Consider the following 22,337-nt stretch of genomic DNA (forward strand, 5'->3'; position numbering starts at 1 on the left):
TATGTTGGGAACACGTTTGCTCACTGAGGTCCCTCTGTGGGGGATGGATGTTCTGTCTCCTTTGTTCACTACTTTCTGGAGCTCAAGGTTCTGAGCATGAAGCTCAGAGAAAGAGCACTTGCCTAGACTCCCCCCACCCACCCCCAGGGAGATACTGATGGCATGACTTAATGGCAGGGCATTACCTAGCATTTACCAGTGATGGGCTGGGGGCATGGCTCAGTGGTAGCACACTTACCTAGAATCCCCCAGTGATGGGCTGGGGGCATGGCTCAGTGGTAGCACACTTGCCTAGAATCCCCCAGTGATGGGCTGGGGGCGTGGCTCAGTGGTAGCACACTTGCCTAGAATCCCCCAGTGATGGGCTGGGGGCGTGGCCTCAGCCGTAGAGTGTTTACCCAGTATGTGTGAGGCTCTGGGTTCCAGCCCAGAACCAAAGGAAAAGGAAAAACAAAGTTTTAGTCCAATTGGAAATGTGTTTAAATCTGAGGTCTTGAGCATGCCGAGCCAAGCACGCTATCATGGGGCTACATCCCAGCCCTGACGATATGGTCTGGATTAAATCTGCCAAGAACTGAGAAAAACACCGTGTGTAGAGCAAGCGACCTTTGAATGGACATGGAGGAGGGCAGTTGGGAGGGCTGGCTAGAGATGCTCCCCAACCATCTTTCGGGGAGAGCTAGTGAAAAGTGAGTACCAGAGAGTCTCTCCATTTGACCTGAGGTCACACAGCCAATTAAAGTCTGGGCTTGGCTGAAAAGTCTCGGCCAGGACTCTTGGACTGATTTCCATTCTTTGACCTACCTGTGTCATACAGAACCTTGGCCTGTGGCATTCATGGTTGCAGCTTCCAGCCAGCTGAGCTAATGAAGTAACCTGCCTGCTTGGCCAGGTGCCTTGGGCGATCATAGGTTTTATTTTTTTTGGTTTTTGGTTTTTGTTTTTTGTTTTCTCCAGAGATGCCTCGAGGAATATTTGTGAGTGAGGTTCCATCACCTCTGTGGAGTGGAAGTGTTGCCTCTGTAGCCCTGTAGCTGAAGCTAGGGGAATGCCAGAGGGCGAAGGAGTGGCCGTCATGTGGGTGTTAGCAGGTGAAGGACCGTAAGGGGTTCCGAGCTGGTGGGCTTCCTTCCTGGTGTTCCATCTGTACGCCGCTACCAGCTGCATCACCAGCTTGTCTGTCGGGGACTGTGTGGCAACAGGCTGGGAAACAGGCAGCTCTGTGCGGTTACCTGGTCCTCAGCTTTCCCTCTACCCGCCAACCAGCAGGGCAAAAGTTTGGCTGGAAACTGGAGAGGGGGCTTTGAACACAAGCATGAGGACCCGAGTTTCATCCCCAGATCTCATATGAAAACCCCCAGGCACGCTGACCTGTGCTTGTAACCCCAGCGCTGGGGGGGCAGGGACACAGGACCCCTCTACTGACTGTTTAGCCTAGCCTAGTAAGCTCTCAGATGGACGGTTCCCTTAGAACAACACCTGAGGTTGACTTCGGGCCTACACACACACACCTGCACACAAGTGTACTCACCCATGGAAACACCTGTAAACACTCATGTGCTCAAGGAAAGCCTGGTTCAAGGCCCTAGGGGGACCAGATGAGCCATGTGCTAGCATCCTCTTGGGGTCGAAAGTCAGGTGTATGGTTACACCCCACGTAAGGCAGTAGCAGGTGCTGGCTTTGGCCTCTGCAAGGGCCTCTAGCTTGTCCTCACACTTCCCCTGAGGGTCCTGAGTCTGTGAGCTCCTGGCTTCTCCAGTGTCTTCCTCAGAGTCTCAGTCCCCAGCTCTATGGCCTGTGTGTTTATTTTGTGTTTGAGGCAGTATCTCACGTAGCCCAGGCAGGCCTCCAGTTGGCTGTATAGCCAAGGATAGCCCTGCACTTCATATCCTCTTGCCTCTGCCTCCCAGGTGCTGAGATCGCATGATTACAGCACCACCCTGCCCAGTTTCATGGGGTGCTAGTTTGGAACCTAAGGCTTCATGCATTCTGGGCAAACACTCTACCAACTGAGCTACAACCCCGGCCCACAGCCTTCTGGGATTGGAAGGTCCTGCAACATCTTCCAGGAGAGGTGGCCAGCATGTCTGACAGCAGCGCTCCGGATCAAGGCTGTCTAAATACATTTATCTTGTCCCCTCTCATGCTGCCAGCCGAGAGACAAGACTAACCCTTCGTGACAGAATCAGTTCAGCCCTGTCCTCTGAGCAGAGCCCAAGGTGGGCAGAGTCTGGCTGGGGCCAGCTGGGTGCTCTGCCCCTGATGGCTGGGGGTAGGGTTAGGGTTTGATAGCCAGACGACCAGGGCCCAGGCCAGAGAGGGAACTAGGAGAAGCTGAGATGGGGCTCTGCCCCTACAGTTCTTCAAAACTCCAGACAACAGTCCAAAGAACAGGGAAATGGGCTTCCGTGTGTGTGTGTGTGTGTGTGTGTGTGTGTGTGTGTGTGTGTGTGTGTGTTTTCACGTGCGTGTTCAGCACAACCAGTTGTGTACAAAATGCAATGATAAATGGCTATAATACTGCTTTGTGTATTTGGTGCATTATATGTTTAGTCATTAATTTCCAATCCACTTCTACTTATAATGTGGTGATATTTTTATTTGTATGTTAATAAATAAAGTTTCCCTGGAGATCAGAGGAAATAGCAAGCCTTTTGAAGTTAACACAAAAGTCAGGCGGTGGTAGCACATGCCCTTAATCCGGTCACATGGGGCAGGCAGAGTCTCTGGGTGTTCAAGGACACACTAGGGAACACAGTCAATCGTGGTGACTTTAATCCCAATACCAACCATAGAGACCTGGAGGTCTGTACAGACAGGCAGTGACAAGGAAGTGAGGTAGCCGGGCTAAGAGCCAATGAGAGGGCAGAACAGCAAGGCACGGGTAGACAGGAAGTGACTCATCTTTTGGTAGCTGCAGAGCTGGAGAGGTAAGGCTGGTGGCTCTCACTATTGCCCTGATCTCCAAGGCTTTCACCCCTATATTTGTCTCTGTGTTTTGTATTTAATAAGACCATTGAGAAATTTGTCTACATTATATCGAGATTTTATTTCAAGAAGGTGGCTCAGCAGGTAAAGATCCTTGCTGCCAAGCCTGATGACCTGAATCCAATCCCTGGGACCCACTTGTGGAAAAGAAAAACTCGGTGTCGTCTGGCCTCCACATGCCCACATGGCATGTGTACTCTCTGCCCCCGACCAAAATAAATAAGTAAATGCAATTGAAAGAAAAATCCAGTTTACTCTGAAAGTGTTGAGTGTGCAGCAGCCTCATGCCCTTCAGTTGTCCCATCTTTTTGTTGTTGATTTGTTTGAGATAGGGTTTCATGTAGCCTAGGCTGGCTCTAGGATGGCCTTGAACTTCTGAACCTCCCGAGTTCCCAGATTACAGGTAGGTTCCACCGTATTGGAGCCTAGTTCTTTGTGCATGCTGGTCACACACTCTAACCACGAAGCCACATTCCCGATCCTGTCCCTCTCTTGATGACAGCAAGGAGTCAATCAGTGATTGACCTGGGGCCTTTCGGGTCAGTGATCACGTGATGACAAATTGTCTAAGGACTCATCTCTCAGAAGCACCAAGTGTCAGTTCATTTGGAAGGTGAGGCCAGGAGACCCAGGAGAAGGTCCTGATGTATGTGCAGTGAGGAATTCAGAGCGGCCGTGGTCAAGTCCAAGAGCACGGGGTTACTCTTAGCCAACTCCCACAGCCGTGGTGCAGGGCCTCTCTGGGGGCTAGTTTGACCTCTGTGGCAAAGGTTAAGGAGCTGGGCCATGTGGGAGTGGGTGTGGCAGGTGAAGGAGCTGGGTGGGTATGTGGGTGTGGCAGGTGAAGGAGCTGGGTGTGTGTGTATATGTGTGTGCGTGTGGGTGTGTGGGTGTGGCAGGTGAAGGAGCTGTGTGTGTGTGTGTATATGTGTGTGTGTGTGTGTATGTGTGTGTGTGTGTGTGTGGCAGGTGAAGGAGCTGGGGTGTGTGTGGCAGGTGAAGGAGCTGTGTGTGTGTATGTGTGTGTGTGTGTGTGTGGGTATGTGGGGGTGGCAGGTGAAGGAGCTGGGGGTGTGGGTGTGGCAGGTGAAGGAGCTGGGGGTGTGTATGTGTGTGTGTGTGGGTGTGTGTGGGGGTGTGTGGGTGTGGCAGGTGAAGGAGCTGGGGGTGTGGGTGTGGCAGGTGAAGGAGCTGGGGGTGTGTATGTGTGTGTGTGTGGGTGTGTGTGGGGGTGTGTGGGTGTGGCAGGTGAAGGAGCTGGGGGTGTGTATGTTTGTGTGTGTGTGTGTGTGTGTGTGTGTGTGTGTGTGGGTGTGGCAGGTGAAGGAGCTGTGTGTGTGTATGTGTGTGTGTGTGTGTGTGTGTGTGTGTGGCAGGTGAAGGAGCTGGGTGTGTGGGTGGGTGTGGCAGGTGAGGCAGCTGGGTGTGTGGGTGGGTGTGGCAGCAAGCTGGCCCTTTCTGCTGTGGAGCACAGAGGCACAGGTGCTGGCTGCGGGTGGCCTGTGCTCACAGAGACGGACAGGCCTGTGCTAACTACTGTGTCCCGTGAGTCCCATTGCCAGGGTAAAACGGATTCTTGTCCTGGTTTTCTGCCCAAGCCCCAGCTGGTAACTGCCACGCAAGGTTTTGCTACCTAAGCCCATGTCTTTTTTTTCTTTTTGGAGACAGAGCCGCAAATAGTATAAGCTATCGGAGAAATCATTTAACAGCCAAGGATGACCTTGAATTCCTGATCCTCCTGCCTCCACCTCCCAAGTGCTGGGATTACAAGTGTGCTCTATCACTTTAGTAGGTAAAGGTGTCTGTTGCTAAGCCTCATGACCAGAGTGTGAGTCTAGAACCTGCATGGTGGAAGGAGAGAACAGACTCCATCAAATTGTCCTCTGCTACACGTATGCTGTGGCACACATTACCCCAATAAATGATAGTAGTTGTAAATTATATTAGAAGCCAGGCATGGTGGCACATGTGTGTAACCCCAGCGCCGTGAAGATGGGGACAGGTGGATCCCTGGGGGCTGCTGGCCAGACAGCTGAACTACTCAATGAGTTCCAGGTCTGTGAGAGACCCTGTCTCAAAGAAAAGGTGGATGACACCTGACAAGGGACAACAGAGGTTGTCCTCTGGTGTATACACACACACACACACACACACACACACACACACACACACACACACACACACACATACACACACACAAGCATATGTACACAAAAAGCCTGTGATGGCTTCTCACAGAACTGGAGTCACATATTACTGGTGCTACTTAATAGCTTTGGGGAGGGTGCTCAACCTTTCTGAGCATCAGTTTTCGAATCTGCAAAATGGGGCCAACAGTATATATCTGGAGAGGTTGTTTTGGGATTCCACAAAAGAACCTGGTGACAAGGCCCATGTGCTCAAGGCTGCAGAGATGCTGCTGCTCTCCTGGTCCCTTCAAGCCTGTTATGGTTTTAAATAGAGGTCTGAGATTCAAATCCCCTGGTCGCTCTTGCTCTGGGCAGTTATTCTGCTACTGCAGGGGCTCCCTCACACCCAGTGCCCCCTGGGTCTGGTGCCTGTTGTGGGTGGCAGCGCCCCCTGCTTGGCTCCCTTCTGGTCCCACAGCTCATCTCTGTAGGTGTTTTTCTGACTGCCGATTCCTTTCACATAACCAGAGGGCTGGCAGGGAACCTTCAGAGTCTGTCCACTAATGGGGGCCCTGGGAGGTGCAGGGGCCCACAAAAAGCTGCCCCTGGTCCCATGGTATCTGTGGCCCCTCCCCCTTTTGTCTGTCTGGAAACACCGCTGCTCCGCAGGCCGTCTCGTATTAAGTAATTTTAAGTTACACTTGTTTATATATGTGCGGGAGGGGAAGCATGCGTGGCATGCATTACACTTGTGGGGGTCACATGATGACCTTCGGAGGTCATGTTTCCACCATGTGCGTTCTGGCAGCAAGAGTCAAGTGTAAGACTTGGTGGCAAGTGCTTTTGCCAGCTGACTCCTGTTGCCGGCCCCTGAATTCTCATATTTTACTAGCCTGCGGGATTCCCGTGTCTTTGCAGATGCTCCCTGAGTCTCAAAAGCCCCTTTCTTTTTTCATCTTGTTTTTTTTTATAGAACTTTTTTTTTTCTTCTTGTGGCGCTGGGGATGGAACCCAGGCCTTTGAGCATGCACTCTGACACTGAGATACATATCCATTCCATATCGTCTGGTTTATAAAACTCAGATCAGGTGGTCCTCTTGTCCCAGAACCTTTTTGACCTCTGCAGACAGAAGGAACACTTCAGCTACCCAGGCAGTCTTAGCCTCCTTAACCTAGGCAGAAAACCATTGTAGAGCAATGGCAGCGTCTGCCACCAGGGGGCGCGCCGCACAGATGCGTTCAAGACGCACCTTCAGGGGACCGCTTCCTGGTTTGAATCCCAAAAAATCCCAAGTAGCAAAGGGACGCTAGGTTCAGCGTGCAGTGTGCTGGGCCACTGGGCGCCAGGAGAAGTCAGGAGGTGCGTCCTCAGGCCGGCAGAGAGTCCGGCTGAGGGTCCAATGGCGTCTGTTTGATTTTGCAGAGTTTGGAGTACACGGAGCAGAAACAAGGGACCGTGTCAAAAACAAGGTGGAAGGAGAGATCTGACTCTAAAAGTTGTCTTTTGACCTTTGCCTGCGCACTGTTGTGCACACACACACACACACACACACACACACACACACACACACACACACAAAACACACGTATACAAGCACACACATACACAAAGAAATTACACTGTGGAGACAGGTGTGTGAGAGTTCCTCTGGACGTGGGACAGCCCCATGCAGTTCCCACAGGCCTGTGAGCCAATCATTTCGATCTCGTGTCCACCTCAAGCTGGTTTTGTCCGTCTGGTGGAGTTCTCTTCCAGCAGGTGCCCAGGCAAGTTCCCATTGCCTGGAGCTGAAACACGAGGCAGGCTGCAATAGGGCCTGTGAGGGGCACTTACCAAGTGGCGGAGGGGTCCTGAGACAGTTGTCACATGGAACCCTTTTGGTCTAAATGTCAGAAGAGCTATTATCCCTATTTGAAACATTTTTGAAAAGTATTTCGTTATTTTGCTTGTAAGGTTGTTTTCACTGATTTTATGTTTGTGCATCAAATGTATGCCTGGTTCACAAAGCGGCAGCCGAGGGTGTTGAATCCCCTGCAACTGGAGTTAAGAGCAGCTATGAACCACCACGTAGGTACTAGAAATCAAACCCTGGTCCTCTGGAAGAGCCTCTGAGCCACCCAGCCATCTTTCCAGCTCCCATTTGATATCTGAGGATAGTGAGCATTGAGCATACACAAGCAGTGGCCAGAGGCTCCAGAGCATAAGTCCTTAACCTTTTGTGTGTGTGCAGACAATCCCTTTTGCACCCCGATAAAGTATGGTATTTTTCCTCTGAATAAATCTTTTTCATTTGTGTAGAATAAAATGCATGAGGTTACAAAGGAAATCATTTTTAAAATGACTATCGACACACACATTATTAAGACAGAATCTTATGCATCTCCGCCGACCTTGAATTGGTTATATATCAGAGGATGAGCTGAATTTCTGATCCTCCTGCTTCTACCTCTGGAGTCCTAGGGTTACAGTTGCGTGTCATCAGTCCCAGTTTATGTGGTGGTGGGGACGGGGTGAGGGTTTAGTGCATGATGGACAAACACTCTACTAACTGAGCCACTCCTCCAGCCCGCATGTGACTTTTAAAAATCAATACGGTCCATTAGCCAGACTATGGATAGCCTACTGATCACGAGATGCTCTGCCATGTATCCGTAGGGACTGTCTGAGACCATGAGAATACCTGTGATTCCTGGTGGTCAAGTCCTTTATTTATTTATTTGTGTGTGTGTGTGTGTGTGTGTGTGTGTGTGTGTGTGTGTGTGCGCGCGTGTGTGCATGCACGGGAGTCATTTCTCTTCTTTCACCATGTGGGTCCCAGAGATGAACTCAGGTCATCAGCCTTAGTGACAAACACCTTTAACCACCGGGCCATCCTGCCAGCCCTCTGGCTTTTCTTCCTAATGTGAGGAAAGGCTAAGGAAGTTTCAGTGAGAAGTTCACATTTAAAAAGATACGTTTTCCCCTGTTCAAGTTCACAGAGTCCTGGTGACCCTTGATTAAGGGCAGACTTCCCTTCTCTTAGAGCCTGCTGGATTGATGGATTAAGATCTCGTATTTCCCCCTCCAACCTGGGACTCAGATGGTCTCCTAGATGGAGTCCCAGGGGAGCACACACCCAGAAGAAAAAAACTGGCACGAGTGGCCTTTGCATCCTTGACACCTGACGCCGGGTCCCTTGTATTCTTCACACATTCCCTGACGTCACTTGGAAGTCTGGATCCATGGCTCCTCCCAGGTACAGAGGCTTCAACTTGACACAAGCTGGAGTCATTTGAGAGGAGGGAGTCTCAAGTGAGAAAATGCTTCCATAAGAGCAACTGCAGGCAAGCCTGTGGGGTGTTTTCTTAGTGACGGATGGGGGAGGGCCCAGCCCATTGTGGGTGCTGCCACTCCTGGCCTGGTGGCCCTGGGTTCTATAAATAAGCCGGCTGAGCAAGCCATGAGGAACAAGCCAGTAAGCAACACTTCTTCATGGCCTATGGATCATCTCTTGCCTCCAGGTTCCTGCCTTGTTTGAGTTCCTGCCCTGACTACTTTCAATGATAAACTATGATGTGGACGTACAAGCCAAATAAAGCCTTTCCTCCTCAAGTTGCTTTTGGTCATGGTGTTTTATCACAGCCATGGAAAACCTGACTGAGATCGAAGACATGGCGTCATGTGTTTCTGGAGACCATTCCTGTGTCTGCGTCCACAGAGTGGACACACTTAGCCATTTGGCTTGTTCTGCTGCAGACAGAGTGGCTTTGCCAGCTTAGGAAGATCAGGCAGTGTCTCTCAGTGGAGGTTTCTAGAAGGGCATGGGGGCAATGGAGTCCACTGCTCTGCCTCTCCTAGGTGCCTGCTCTCAGCTCAGGGACAGCAACTGTGGAGGCCCTCTGGACCCCACATTTCCCTCTTGTTGGTGAAACAGCTCTCACTGCAGAGGAATAAAAAGAGAGGTAGTTTATTCTGGAATCAGATATGAGTACACACATCCAAGAACACTACAGGTCTCCCCAATTACCACGTTCCAATGAGGTAGCAATTTCATTCACTTTTACAGTAACAGAACAAAGAAAATCATGAGACAACACACAATTCAAACACATTGGTGAGATGATTGGGTAGGCAGGTTACAGGAAGGCAGGGAAACCCTGCCTCGGGCTTTTGATGCTACCTGGCAGCATTCTTAGTCCTTGGACTGGTAGGAACTAGGGGCGTGTGCTGGTTAGTGTTTTGTCAACTTGATACAAGCCAGTCACCTAGGAGGAGAAAACCTCAGTGGAGAAAATGCCTCTACCAGGTTTGGTCTGTGAGCAAGTCAGCGGGGGCATTTTCTTGATTAATATTTGATGTGGGGGAGTCCAGTTCACTGTGCCGTCCCTGGGTGGGTGATCACGGATCGTGTAAGAGAGCAGGCTGAGCAGGCCGTGGGGAACAAACCAGGAAGCAGTGTTCCTCCACGACCTCTGCGTCAGCTCCTGCCTCCAGGTTCCTGCCTTTAATTCCTGCCTGACTTTCCTTCATGATCCACTGTGATCAGAGACTTCAGCTGAAGTAAAATCTTTCTTCCCCAAGTTGCTTTTGATCATGATGCTTGTCACAGCAAAACAAACAAACAAACAAACCAGAAGTCACAAAAAAAAAGTTAGGTCACTATAACAGAGGACAATAAATGGCTATTAAGAATACTGAAAAAGCCTCAAGGTAATTTGCCTCTAGACCTGCAACATTCCAACTCCTCCACAGCACTGACGTTCCAGTCAGTCAATTATCAGCCTTTGGAGACATGGTCTCTTTGCAGGAGTTCCCATTCACATGTTTTCATGTGCTGAGCCATCTCATCTGCTGCACCTTGGTTTTTTTTTTTTTTTTTTTTTTTTTTTTCTGATTGGGGTACATTCAGGTCAGAAAGCTAGCCCCACTCTTTTTTTTTTTTTTAAGATTTATTTATTTATTGTGTATACAGTGTTCTGCCTGAATGCCAGAAGAGGGCACCAGATCTTATTACAGATGGTTGAGAGTCACCATGTGGTTGCTGGGAATTGAACTCAGGACCTCTGGAAGAACAGCCAGTGCTCTTAACCTCTGAGCCATCTCTCCAGCCCGCACCTTGGTTTTTGAGACAAGGTCTCCCACTGGTTTGGAAGCCAGTTAGCCCCGGGAAACAACTACATCTGCCTCTACCCTCAGCTAGGGACTACAGGCTTACACCACCATCCCCAGCCCTTTCTCCCTTTCATTTTAAACATGGGTTCTGGGGATCAAATGTGGTCCTCAACCTCGCACGGCAAGCCCTACCAACCGAGTTATCTCTCCTGCCACAGGAGCTTAGACCTTTGCCTGTGATTGGAGGCGGGAGAACTTTTCTAATTGCCAGTGACCCTGAAATGAGGTCATCTGTGTGACCGTCTCACAGAGCTACAAGCCCTTCCTCAATGGATCTGCCAGCATCCTGTGTCCTTCCAAACACTTTGCAAATTGAGAAAGCATCATGGCTTCAGATGGGTTTGTTGACGCCCTTCTGTTCATCTAGCGGGCACAGAGAACCAAGGGGCAAGAAGAAAGCTGTCTGTGTCCTCCCACACTCAGGCCAGCCTGCTGTGTGGGGATGTGCCTGGAAGGAGACACGTATATGAAGTGTCTGACATTTTCACAGAGCTCTCCCCTCACCTTCAAGTCAGGCAACATGAAATAATTCTTGGGTCTCAGAACCCCTGATTCCTTCTTCCTGCAGAAGGAAGGCCGACTGCCCACAGCTTTTAGCACCATGGACAGTGGCCGGGCAAATGGCGCGCCTTGAGGGAAGGGGATGCGCTTAGGTAGCTCGAGGAGCAGATGAATCACAGGGTGTCTGATACACAGTATGATGTGGATGATGCTTGGCTGGACTCACTGCAACCGTCCCCTCTTTACCAAATAGGCAGAGGGTGCTTGTGGGTGGAGACAAGATGAGGATGATGTCATATCTGTGCCCTCCAGGAGGGTGCAGAGATGGCGAGGTTCATTAGCAGGGTAGCGCCATATTGCTCATAGCAACTCTTTGCCCACTGTGGATGTCTTCAGGGTCGTTAGATACTCCAGCTTATGTTGGTTCATTGAGAGGATGTGACTGGTGATATCAGTTGTCAACTGGACAGTGTCTAGAGTCCCCTGGGAGACGAGCCTCTGGCTGTGCCTGTGAGAGAGTTTCTAGCTTAGGTTGACTGAAGTGGGAAGACCAACTCCAGATGGTGCAGTGCCATGCCATGGCTGGGGTCCTGCTCTGCATAAGAAGGAGGAAGGGAGCTGAGCCCCAGTCTTCATCCCCTGCTTCCTGACTGTGGTTGCCATGTGACCCGCTGCCCCATGCTCCTGCTGTCATGCCTTCCTGCTGTGACGGACTGTACCCCCAGAGTGTGAGCTAAAACAAATGCTTTCTTCCTGAAGTTGCCATTGTCGAGTATTTTGACTTAACAGTAGAAAAGGAACTAACATGGGAAATGAGCCAGAACCTATTGGGAAGTTCTACATCTGCATCCACACAGGGCCAGGCAGGGTTGCCTCTAGGGGAGCCCATGCGGTCTTATGTTAGCTTTTGGTCAAAGTCTACCTTCCCAGCAATCCATAGGCGGTTGGTGAGAAACCGGAAGCTTACTTGATTCATGAGGCTGCCACCTTCCGGTGGCCTCTGGGGCTGCGACCAGCTTACTGTGCTGCCCAGGGACACACACTCTCATCTCCTTCCCTTTCTCCAAATCCAGTCCCGTGGGAGACCAAGGCACCCAAAGACAGGGTCTTTCCCTAAAGAATACGTCATCGTAGAGGAAGAATTCCCTCACGGGGGACAGGATGCTGCAATTGCCACCTGAAGACTGCCACCGGTGGCATGTGTCACTTATCCGTGGGATATGGGTGGCTTGGGAGAGGCAAGGTATGTGTGAAGAGGTATTAACAGGGAGGCAGAGGAGGAGGTGGGTGGGTCACCTGCTCATTGGCTGCTGAGGAGCAGGCGTTTCTGACTGGAGTTCTCTTTCTGTCTTGTACATGGTGGGAGTCCAACAGTCACTTGCTGCTGGGGCAAGTAATGAGGCAGTGCCCCTTTGAGACAGAAGAGCAGGCGAAGCATCAACAGGCAGTGAGCTGAGAAGCTTGGCTGGTTCTCTGGCCCGTGTGGGTAGGAATGAGGCTGCCCAGTGCAGAGTACCGGCATAAATCACCTTGACGTCAGACAGTTGGGTTGTAGTTGAAAGGATTATAGGGGACTTGGTCCCGGGAGGGAGCAGATCCAGGGACAGAGGCAGGTCCTGGGGTACTCTCTGAATCCCCATCAGGAGAGATAATTAGGGCTGTAGCCACCGCCTCTGAGAGACCAGGCAAGGGCTCTCCGGGGCTCGCTGACCCTCTTGACTCAAATGTGTTACTGTGAGCTGGCTAATGGACCTGGAGGGTGTCTCCTCACTGGACTCTGAGTAGAGCTGTGAGCATCTCCAAGGGATGAGACCAGAGCACCTCCCCCACCTTCCTTCATTGTGGGCTCAGGAGCTCGGAATGGAAATGGCTGCTTGGGTCACCCAGCCCCCCCCCCCCCCCAGGGCTGAGCCTTGTCATTCCCAGCCACCCACTGTGGGGTACAAGTTCCTTCCCAAACAAAAGTGTGCAGGCCATGATTCCCAGACCTCACTGCGTCCTAGACAAGTGCCTGCACCCAGAGGACAGTGTCATTACTCTTCCCCTGTAGCCACCACCCTCCTCCATAGCCACCACCCTCCTCCATAGCCACCACCCTCCTCCATAGCCATCACCCTCCTCCATAGCCACCACCCTCCTCCATAGCCATCACCCTCCTCCATAGCCATCACCCTCCTCCATAGCCACCACCCTCCTCCATAGCCACTACCCTTCCTCTGTATGCCTGGTGCAGCAGAGGAGGGAAGGAGCTGATAAGGCTGAGGGAGGCACAGGCCATGCTTGCTTCTGTGGCACCCCCAAACAACCCCAAGAACAGAATGGGGACAGGGATGAGCAGCAGATGAAGGGCAAGAAAAATGTGGGAGAGGTGCCGGGAAGAGATGGCTCAGTGGTTAAAGTGCTTGCCCTCAAGTGTGAGAACCAGAGTTCTGGTCCCCAGCATTGGGAGGCAGAGACGTGGCGTTTGGGGACAAGCTGACCGGCTAGACGGAGAGAATTGGTGAGCTCCAGTTCCGGCAGTAGAGTCTGCCATCGTAAATAAATGGAGAGTAACTAAGGAAAAACACTCAGCATTCCCCCCACCCCGGGCCTCTACATGTATGTTCACACTTGTGCATGCACTCCTGCACCTAAGTATACTCAAATACATTTAAACATACATACGTACACCATGCATGTATGCCCAACACACATACATATGCATATGAAAAAAGAATTCATCTTCATGGGTTGGGGACAGGTAGACCAGGAACATACAGTGTGACATCTGCATCAGTCTTGCATGCAATCACTCTCCTGCACATGCTTCTGTTCTGTGTAGACCACTTCTTTCTTGGGCCCCACATACCATTTGGTCAGCTCCACCTTGACCAGACAGACCCTTGCCAACTTCAGACCCAACCTCTCCTGGCTCTTCTCTCTCTCTCTCTCTCTCTCTCTCTCTCTCTCTCTCTCTCTCTCCCCTGATCCCTGAGACAAGCTCCTTCAAGGGAGACACAAATTGGGTGAGACAAGACAGCGACACAAGAAAGCTTTAGCCAGTCAGAAGCAGTGGCGGGAGCTTCAGATCTTGGAGAGGCATGAAGCTTGGGATCCCATCATGACCTGGAGCAACTAGGGGGACATTACAAACACCAGTGACATTCACAAGCACGGGGATTCCTCTCATTGACCAATTTTAAAACAGGAGCACATGTGTCAATACTATAAGGATGAAAAGAAATAGTATCTTTAGAAACAACCACTCCTGTTTGGTGCTGACGAGATGGCTCACTGGGTAAAAGGGTGAGGACCTGAGTGTGAACCCCCAGAATCCACACCAAGCCAGACCCAGCACAGCTGTAATCCCTGCGCTCGCACAGGACACAGGAGATGGGAGTCGAAGGCAGGAGAATCCTGTATGCTCCTTCACTTTTATCCTTCCTTCCTTGCCTCTCTCCTGCTTTCTTCCTGTCTTCTTTCCCCATTCTCTTCTTTCCTTCACTTCCTTCCGCTCCCCCTCTCCCCTCCCCTCCCTTCTTCCATCCCTCCCTTCTTTCTTCTCTTCTCCTCTCCTCTCTCTCCCAGCCCCAGCTGCATTTTAGGTCCCTTTGCAGAAGTTCCCTGTCCTGCCTGTCTTCCGGCTGGCTGGAGGTAAGGGGTTGTTCATCTCAAGCCAGGGCTTCCTCTCCTCCTCCTTTCCCCTCCTTTTTTCTGTTCCTCTCCCCTCCACTCTCCTCTCCGGAGGCTAAACATCGTCTGTGTTCTGAAGACATCGCTGTGTGCATCCGCATTTCCACATCACCTCTGAATCCCGACACTGTCCACGGCAGGCGTGAGGTCTCCCTCAGAGGTTCACCGTTTCCTACGGGTTAGCCTGAGCCATGCATGTGGCTCTCAAAGCTGATTCTTCTCCAAGTGAGTCCCTTCTTAGGTTTATCCAGCCAGTCCCTCATGTGAGGAGGCAAGAGTTAACCCTGACTCAATCTCTTCCACAGATAGCTTCTGTCTAGATTCTATCAGCAAGGCCCAGACTTCTGTGTTCAAATACAACCAACTGCCCCTCTCTCCTCTACAGTCTCACACCAGCCCCCATTGCCTCTTGCTAGGTTAAGAGATAGTTTCTTTCTCTAGTTCCTCCCACTGTCCATCCGCCATCATCCCAGCCATCAGACTCAGGAAACCAAGTGGCCCTGTTACTGCCTTGCTGCACTCAGCATAAAACCAATGCTTTCCAACATGGGTGCAAGTGTGTGTGTGTGTGTGTGTGTGTGTGTGTGTGTGTGTGTGTGTGTGTGTGTGTAGACCAGAGGCTGTCCTTTTGAGACAGAATCTCTCACTGGCCTGGACCTCACCAGCTAGGACGGAGTAATAGCAACAATCTACTCACCCACAATTGAGTTCAAAGGAGAGAGAGAAAGACTCAGAGTCCCCAATTCCCTTCAAAAGCACACCCCAACGACCTAAAATGCCACCTAGCCCCACCTTCCAGAGTTTTTACTTCCCTCAATAGCCCCAAATGCTGGAACTCTTTTCCCCTCTCTCGGTCCCTCCTTCCTTTCCTCCTGCTTCTTTCTCTCTTCCCTCTGCCCCTCCTGCTTCCTTCCTTCCTTTTCCTCTGGCCCTCTTCTCCCGCTCTCCATTCCTCCTTCCTCCTTTTCCTTCCTTCCCTCCCTCTCCCTACAACATCATCTGCATCCCTAAGACACGTATGTGTATCTCAGTTTCTGCCTCATCTCCTGCCTCCACTTTGAAGTCTGGAATTGCATGCTGGATAGTATGGTCCTGGGGATGAGACCCAGGGCTCTTTTTTTCATCTTCCTTAACAAGTACTCCACTAGTCTGGGAGTTACAATCCCAGACTCTGGATTTGAGTCCAAACTAGCCTTGCAATGTAAAATCGTGGCTAAGTATTTTAATGACGTTCATAATTAATATTCATGACAAGACACTCAATGAGGATGACACAGACCCCTTAGGAGAAGCAGAATCCCTAGTGGCAAGGAGCTCTCCAGACACTACTGTACCACACTGCCAGACCCTGCTTGGTGGGGATGGGGTGAAGGGTGGGGGAGGTAGGAGGGTGGGGGATGGGGGGGTGAGGGGGTGGGAGTGGCAGAGGACCTCAGGACCAGTCACCTGCTAGCTCTGCTGCTGCTCAACTCGCCACCTAGTGGACACTCGGTGGAGGAAGCCTGCACCCCCTGCAAACCAAAGGGGTTCCCAGCAAAGCCAGGACCAGGAAAGGCTGCTTTGTGTATGGTTTGTGGCAGGGAGCTACGGGGTGGGCAGGGCTGCACAGCCCACATTCTCTGCTTTGGAAGAGGTTATGGTGTGATCGTGATCTTTGAATCTTTTTCATTAATCGTAAGCCCATTTGTATCACCCTACTTGGTACCCACAGCCATCACCCCAGCTGTCACACCCACAACAGTAGAGGGAAGAGTGCCAGCAGGTGGTGATGACCTCCCATTAGCCTTTACACCAATACGCTCCTTTAATCTTCCCAGGAGCGCTGAGGCTGGTACCTGTTCCATTCCCACTCTGAGTATGGAGACAGAGGCTTGGAGAAGTGAGCACTTTGCTCAAGGTCACACAGGTTGCAGGAACAGTACTGGAACCCAACACTGTGCTTCCTAGATTTTCTTATTCTGGGTCACTCTGGGCAGAGAGGGGAGAGATCTGAAAATTCAGAAAGTCAGCAAAGATTACGGCCCAGAGCCTCATTGAGCCAGGTTTTGAGAGACCTTGGTCTAGGTGGAGGAAGATCTCAGTTCTGCCACACGGGTGGACCCTGGACAAGCTCCGGGTACCTTCAAAGCCTTTCTTTACCTATCTATATTGGAGGAGAAGGAACATAAATACACAGGACTGTGTCTTCGAGTGAAGGGAAGAGCATTCACCAAGCAACTAAGGTGTGATAGGTATCTCTGTCCCCGGTAAGGCTGGTCCAGGCTGAGCCCAGATGTTGCTGAGACCTGTGTCATGATGGAACAAGAGGCAGTAGCCAGACAGGGGAGCATAAGTGACCAGAGTGACAAATGGGTTAACTGAGCCTCGAGAGTGTTCGATAAACAATCATTCTCTTTAGAGCACTAGCCCCCAGAACGTGGACCTATTTGGGAGGTTTGGAAAGCTAGAAGCAAGAAGTGTGTGGGGGTCATTCATCTGTGCTGGGGATGGATAGAACCCAGGGCTTCCAGCATCCCCAGACCAGGGGCTTTCCCCCTCTGATCCAGAGGTCTTCCCTGCACACAGGAGGGGATCCTTTTCCTCTTTTTTCCATCCTGCTGCAGTAGAGGGAAACAGACAATTCTCCTTTCATCTGTGCCCCAGCTGCTTAAAGACTTTGGCTCAGAGGAAAAGCACGAATGCATTTGGATGCAGCAAGAGGGGGCTGGGGTGTTCTAGGAGATGAACTTGCATACCTGCCTGGAGCGGGACTCCCTGTGTCCGAGATGTGCACAGTGAAGGTTAGGGAGGTCAATCTACTAAAACACATATGGTTTTAAAATGCCACAATAACATCTATACTCTGTATGATAGTTTACAAAAGAAACCAAGTTTAGAGAAGAAAATGAGTAGCAACCAAAGAATTAGGAGGAAGGGGGCAATGCAAAGGAATATGATGAAGAGGAGGAGGAGGAGGAGGAGGAGGAGGAGGAGGAGGAGGAAGGGGAGGGGGAGGGGGAGGGGGAGGGGGAGGAGTCTGCCTTTAAGAAATCTGGGTTTAACACCACTATTCATATCCTGTCTCCCCAAAGGCCTCCCTTTAATTATTATTTTTGTTCTCTGTTCCCACTTAGTTCCTCTTTTTATTTTTAAAGTTGTCCATCGTCAGTTACTAAACGTGTTCGAATTTCACGTTCAAGGGCAAACTAGAAATATAAGACGAATCAGCCGCATCTTCCCCTCTGAGCAAAATCAAGGTGTGCCTCGCTCATGTCTCCTTATTCCTTTACCTGGAAGTTGGTTATTTTCTGTAGTCTGTGAATCCCTCACACCCGGTAAAACAACTAAGTTTCGAACAAGAAAGTGGAAAAACAAGACTGCGGTATACAGGTGTAAGCTCTTCTGTTTGCAAGTGGGTTTTCTACGGGTGACAAGCAACAGCCATTTGACCGATGGAGGAAACTGTCTACAGCGCATAGATTCTGCACTGGGGGCTTTGGACGTCCCAGAGTTCTTGCTGCCAGCCAGGAAGGCTCATTTTGTAAGGGCACTTGTTGCTAAGTCTGAGGACCCGAGTTTGATCCCTGGACCAACCCACATTGTGGACAGAGAGAACCTAATGCCACGAGTTTTCCTCTGACCTCCACACAATAAAATGATTTTTTTAAGAGTCCTTCCAAAAGTTAGTGGGGGTTCGCTGGAGAGGCTCATTTCAAAATCTGAAGCCCTAGATTTATGAAAGATCACCCAGGAACAAGACTGATTTAATTCTGGTCACTCCCGAAGCTTCTAGAGGGTTCTTCCCACAGCTAGAAGAGCTAGAAGCTGAGGCTGTCCTGGACTTGGGTTTGATCTGGACCTATATAGACAGAGGATGGATTTGGTGACCCCACCAGGACCTTGCAGGCACCACAATTCTGAACACCATCGTGGCCATGTGTGGGGGGTGCTGTGTGCACCCACTGACTGCCCGCGTGGGTGCCAGTGCGTGGTGGTCTGTGGGAGGTGCGTGTGGGCAAGGGTGGGTGTGTCTGTGGAGCCCCAGTTGGGGGCTGCGGCCCACTGTTCCCACTTGTGGCTCCTGGGCGCCGCCAGCAGGCATATCTCCGGAGGACGCCGCGGGATGGGAGCTGATGACAGGAGGGCGCCGTCTCCCGAGTGATGGCAGCGCACGCCGCTGCCTCGCCGCCTCCGCCGCTCCGTCCTGATCTCCTTACGTCAGGGTAGCTGGGTCCCCCCTCCACCCGGGAGCCAGCGAGCAGCGGGAGAGCAGAGCAGAGCGTGCGGCAGAGCCGTTCCAGAGTCCCGCCGAACCCTGCCAAGCCCCGCCAATCCCAGCAGAGCAGGAGCCAGCGCGGCTGAGGAGCCAACCCCGGACACCTCACCGGATCCAGCATTCCCCAGCCGCGCCACCTGGTACCCGCTGGGGCGCCGGGCTCGTCCTGTGCGCCCCTCGCCATGCGTGTCGGGCTCTTCGACTCTCCAGATCAGTTCCAGCGCCGTGGACACCGGATCCCAGGTCCAGATACCTCCCGTTGAAACAGTTGGGTGGCCAGGACAGGGGTCTCCACGTCGGGGACGCGGCGGGGACCTGCGGAGTTGGCGTCCGAGCGCGCAGAGCGGGGCCACCCGCGCCGCTCCACCATTACCTCCCCGGGCGGCAAGGAGGAGCTGGTGGCGGTCGCCTCCCGGCTGTGGCAGCGGCGGCGGCGCGCCTGCTTGGCGGCCGTCGGCGTGCTCCTGGCCATGGCATTGGGGCTGCTGATCGCGGTGCCCCTGCTGCTGCAGGCGGCTCCCCCCGGCGCGGCTCACTACGAGATGCTGGGCACCTGCCGCATGATCTGTGACCCGTACAGCGTCGCTCCCGCAGGGGGACCCGCGGGCGCCAAGGCTCCACCGCCGGGACCCAGTACCGCTGCCCTGGAAGTTATGCAGGACCTCAGCGCCAACCCCCCGCCTCCCTTTATCCAGGGACCAAAGGGTGATCCAGGGCGACCAGGCAAGCCGGGGCCTCGGGGTCCCCCTGGAGAGCCAGGGCCGCCTGGGCCCAGGGGTCCCCCGGGGGAGAAGGGAGATTCGGGGAGGCCGGGGCTACCCGGACTGCAGTTGACAACCAGCGCGGCCGGCGGCGTTGGAGTGGTGGGTGGCGGAGCCGGGGGCGGTGGCGACACGGAGGGCGAAGTGACCAGTGCGCTGAGCGCCGCCTTCAGCGGTCCCAAGATCGCCTTCTACGTGGGACTCAAGAGCCCCCATGAAGGCTACGAGGTGCTCAAGTTCGACGACGTGGTCACCAATCTTGGCAATCACTACGACCCCACCACGGGCAAGTTCAGCTGCCAGGTTCGGGGCATCTACTTCTTCACTTACCACATCCTCATGCGTGGCGGCGATGGGACCAGCATGTGGGCGGATCTCTGCAAAAACGGGCAGGTCAGTGACTTTCTCCCACATACCCCTCCCTACCTTACCCGGCCCAACAGACTCCGCAGACCCTAACAGGCGCCCGGAACCGCCCGGAACTATCCTTTTTCCTGTCACCCTCCAGCGCCCAAGCAAACTCTGGGATGGAGTGGGCGCTGGACCACAGCATCCCACTTCCCTGCGCACTCCGCTGTGCTTGCCCAAATGCTGCGCGTCAAAAGCTGGACCCCCGGTACACAGTGACCCTGACACCTAAATTAGGTTCTCCGTCTCCAAATAGCTTGAGTCCTAGCCTGAAGTGACCGGGCTCCTAGAAAAACGCAGTGTTCTTTTTTTCCTCTGTGGTTGCAAGTGGGTCACCCCTTCCCTCTAGCTTCCTGGGACCTCCTTTACACAATGGGCCAGTGTCCCTGAAGCCCTCTCCCCTTTCCTGGACTCTGAGATCTTGGAGCTGGGGAGGGAGTGTTGACCCTGAAGTAGCAGGCAGAGAGCCTGCGAGGGGATGGGCGAGGGAGGCCAAGAAGAGGTACGAGGGTCCACCCACTCCTGTGGTTCGCCCTGCAGGTGCGCGCCAGCGCCATAGCCCAGGACGCGGACCAGAATTACGACTACGCCAGCAACAGCGTGGTACTGCACCTAGATTCCGGCGATGAAGTCTACGTGAAGTTGGACGGCGGGAAAGCTCATGGGGGCAATAATAACAAGTATAGCACGTTCTCGGGCTTTCTCCTGTACCCAGATTAGGGGCTCAGAGAGCGCGAGACCCGGTGGTTCCAAGCCGCCCCATCCCCACAGGGTTCGGGCGGCTCTTTGGTGAATGTCACTCTGCGGCTTCATGACACCTTCCTGACATCTCCGTTGGAAAAGACACATCCCTGCTGTCCTCCTTGTCCTGCCTCAGGCCTCAGTGTGTCTGACTTCCGCGCTGTGGGGAGGCTGTGTCCCTGGTCCCAGAGCCCATCCTGGGGAGGGAGTGGGAAGAGTGAGGTGGGGAGTTGGGTGAGAACCCAGCTCCGGCTGGGGGTTGGTTGTGGGGCAGCCCAGACTTGGGAAAGCTGATTGGACTGGACAGGCGGCCCTAGGGAGCCCGAGGTTTCCCAGCTCACCTCTCCCTTCCAGTGTCCCCAGGTCAAGGGCTGCAGGCCTCGCCAGGAAGATAAGACCCAGGTGAATGCTGCTCCCTGGGACCTCCCTTTTAGTGACCCGAAATGCCTGTGCAGATTTTCCTGTCCATCAGCCAGAAACCCACCCTTAGCTGAATTCCAACGAACACAAAATTCACCTTGCCACACGTACTCTCCACCCTCTCCCCTGACCTCCTGTGCCATGCATTAAATTATGTTTTTAGACCACTGGCTCCTGTTCTTTTTGTTAATACAGCTCCTTTACCTGGACTCCAGAAATCGCACTGGCCTTACAACCTGGCCAATGTCCTCTCTCCAGCCAGTGCACTGCCCCTGAAAACCGGAGGTTGGCTGAAAGGTGTGTGTTGTGGGGGTGGGGGTGGGGGGGAGGGGATCAGAGCATCATCCCTGCCTTTGCACTGTAGCCCAGAATTGGGGGTGGGGGATGAAAGGATGAGAGGTGAGTTAGAGGAAGGCAGGAGGGAGGTGATGGTACACAGTTTGTGCAACTACATCTCCCTGGACCTGGAGGAGGAGGTCTTAAGGGAGGGTCCTTGCGAAGTGGAAGATAACCATGAGACAATTGCCAGCGGGGACCCTGTGAGTTTGGGGGCTCTAAAAGAGAAGGGCTGAAAGAAGCTCCCCGGGCGGAAAGTTCTCATTCCCCAAAAGACCAACAGCACACTTTGGGCATATCTGTTCACACCCTAGCTAGGTCCTTGCTCTCTGAGGGGTCAGTAAACTGAGGTAGTTCTGTGGATCACTCAGCTCTCTAAGTTCAGCTGGACTATTGTGGAGAGGGAGATGACACTCCCCTCCAGGAGGGGTAGATGCTTTTGGGGGTCGTTCCTTCCCTGAAAGAAGTGACAGCAGCTGGGGACCTGTTAACTCTGTCTCTCTTCCTGTCAGTATCCTGTGCACCCAACGCAGGAAAACATTCCACACAGTTTGGGCATTTGGGCTTTTTTTTTTTTTTTTTAAATTCTTTCCTGCTTGTTTTATTTTTTGTTTTTATTGTCAGCCAAATTCCAAGTAATGTCTAAAACAGCTAGTAGCTGCCTGCTAGCACTTACTGAGCTCTTTTAATTTTTCAGCTTTAAATCAAGTGAAAAAAAATTGAGAGAGATTCTCACTGTGTACCTCAGGCTGGTCTGCAATTGGCCGTTCTCCTGTCTCAGCTTCCTGAGTGCTGGGATGATAGGTATGTGCCATCACATTGCCTGGCTGTACAGAGCCCATTTTGATTGTCTGGAAGGAAATATGTTTGTGGGACTATGAGATGGCTCAGCGGGTTAAGGCCCTTGCCACCGAGCCAAAGGACCCGAGTTCAATGCTCACAGCCCACATGGTGGAAGGAGAGAACCAACTCT

The 22,337-nt window shown here is 52.5% G+C and overlaps 1 protein-coding gene across 1 annotated transcript; it reads left to right on the top strand.

The window, feature by feature from the left end:
- The first annotated feature begins 18,673 nt into the window (after window positions 1–18,673).
- Window positions 18,674–21,192, top strand: C1ql2 (complement C1q like 2). Its single transcript, XM_052736541.1, has 2 exons — window positions 18,674–19,852; window positions 20,408–21,192. The coding sequence occupies exons 1-2, from the start codon at window positions 19,169–19,171 to the stop codon at window positions 20,585–20,587; spliced, it is 864 nt and encodes a 287-aa protein (XP_052592501.1). The 5' UTR covers window positions 18,674–19,168; the 3' UTR covers window positions 20,588–21,192.
- Window positions 21,193–22,337: the final 1,145 nt, after the last annotated feature.

Source organism: Peromyscus californicus, unplaced genomic scaffold (assembly GCF_007827085.1).
Source record: "Peromyscus californicus insignis strain IS unplaced genomic scaffold, ASM782708v3 Scaffold_14__1_contigs__length_90479793_seg_2, whole genome shotgun sequence".
Classification (NCBI taxonomy): domain Eukaryota; kingdom Metazoa; phylum Chordata; class Mammalia; order Rodentia; family Cricetidae; genus Peromyscus; species Peromyscus californicus.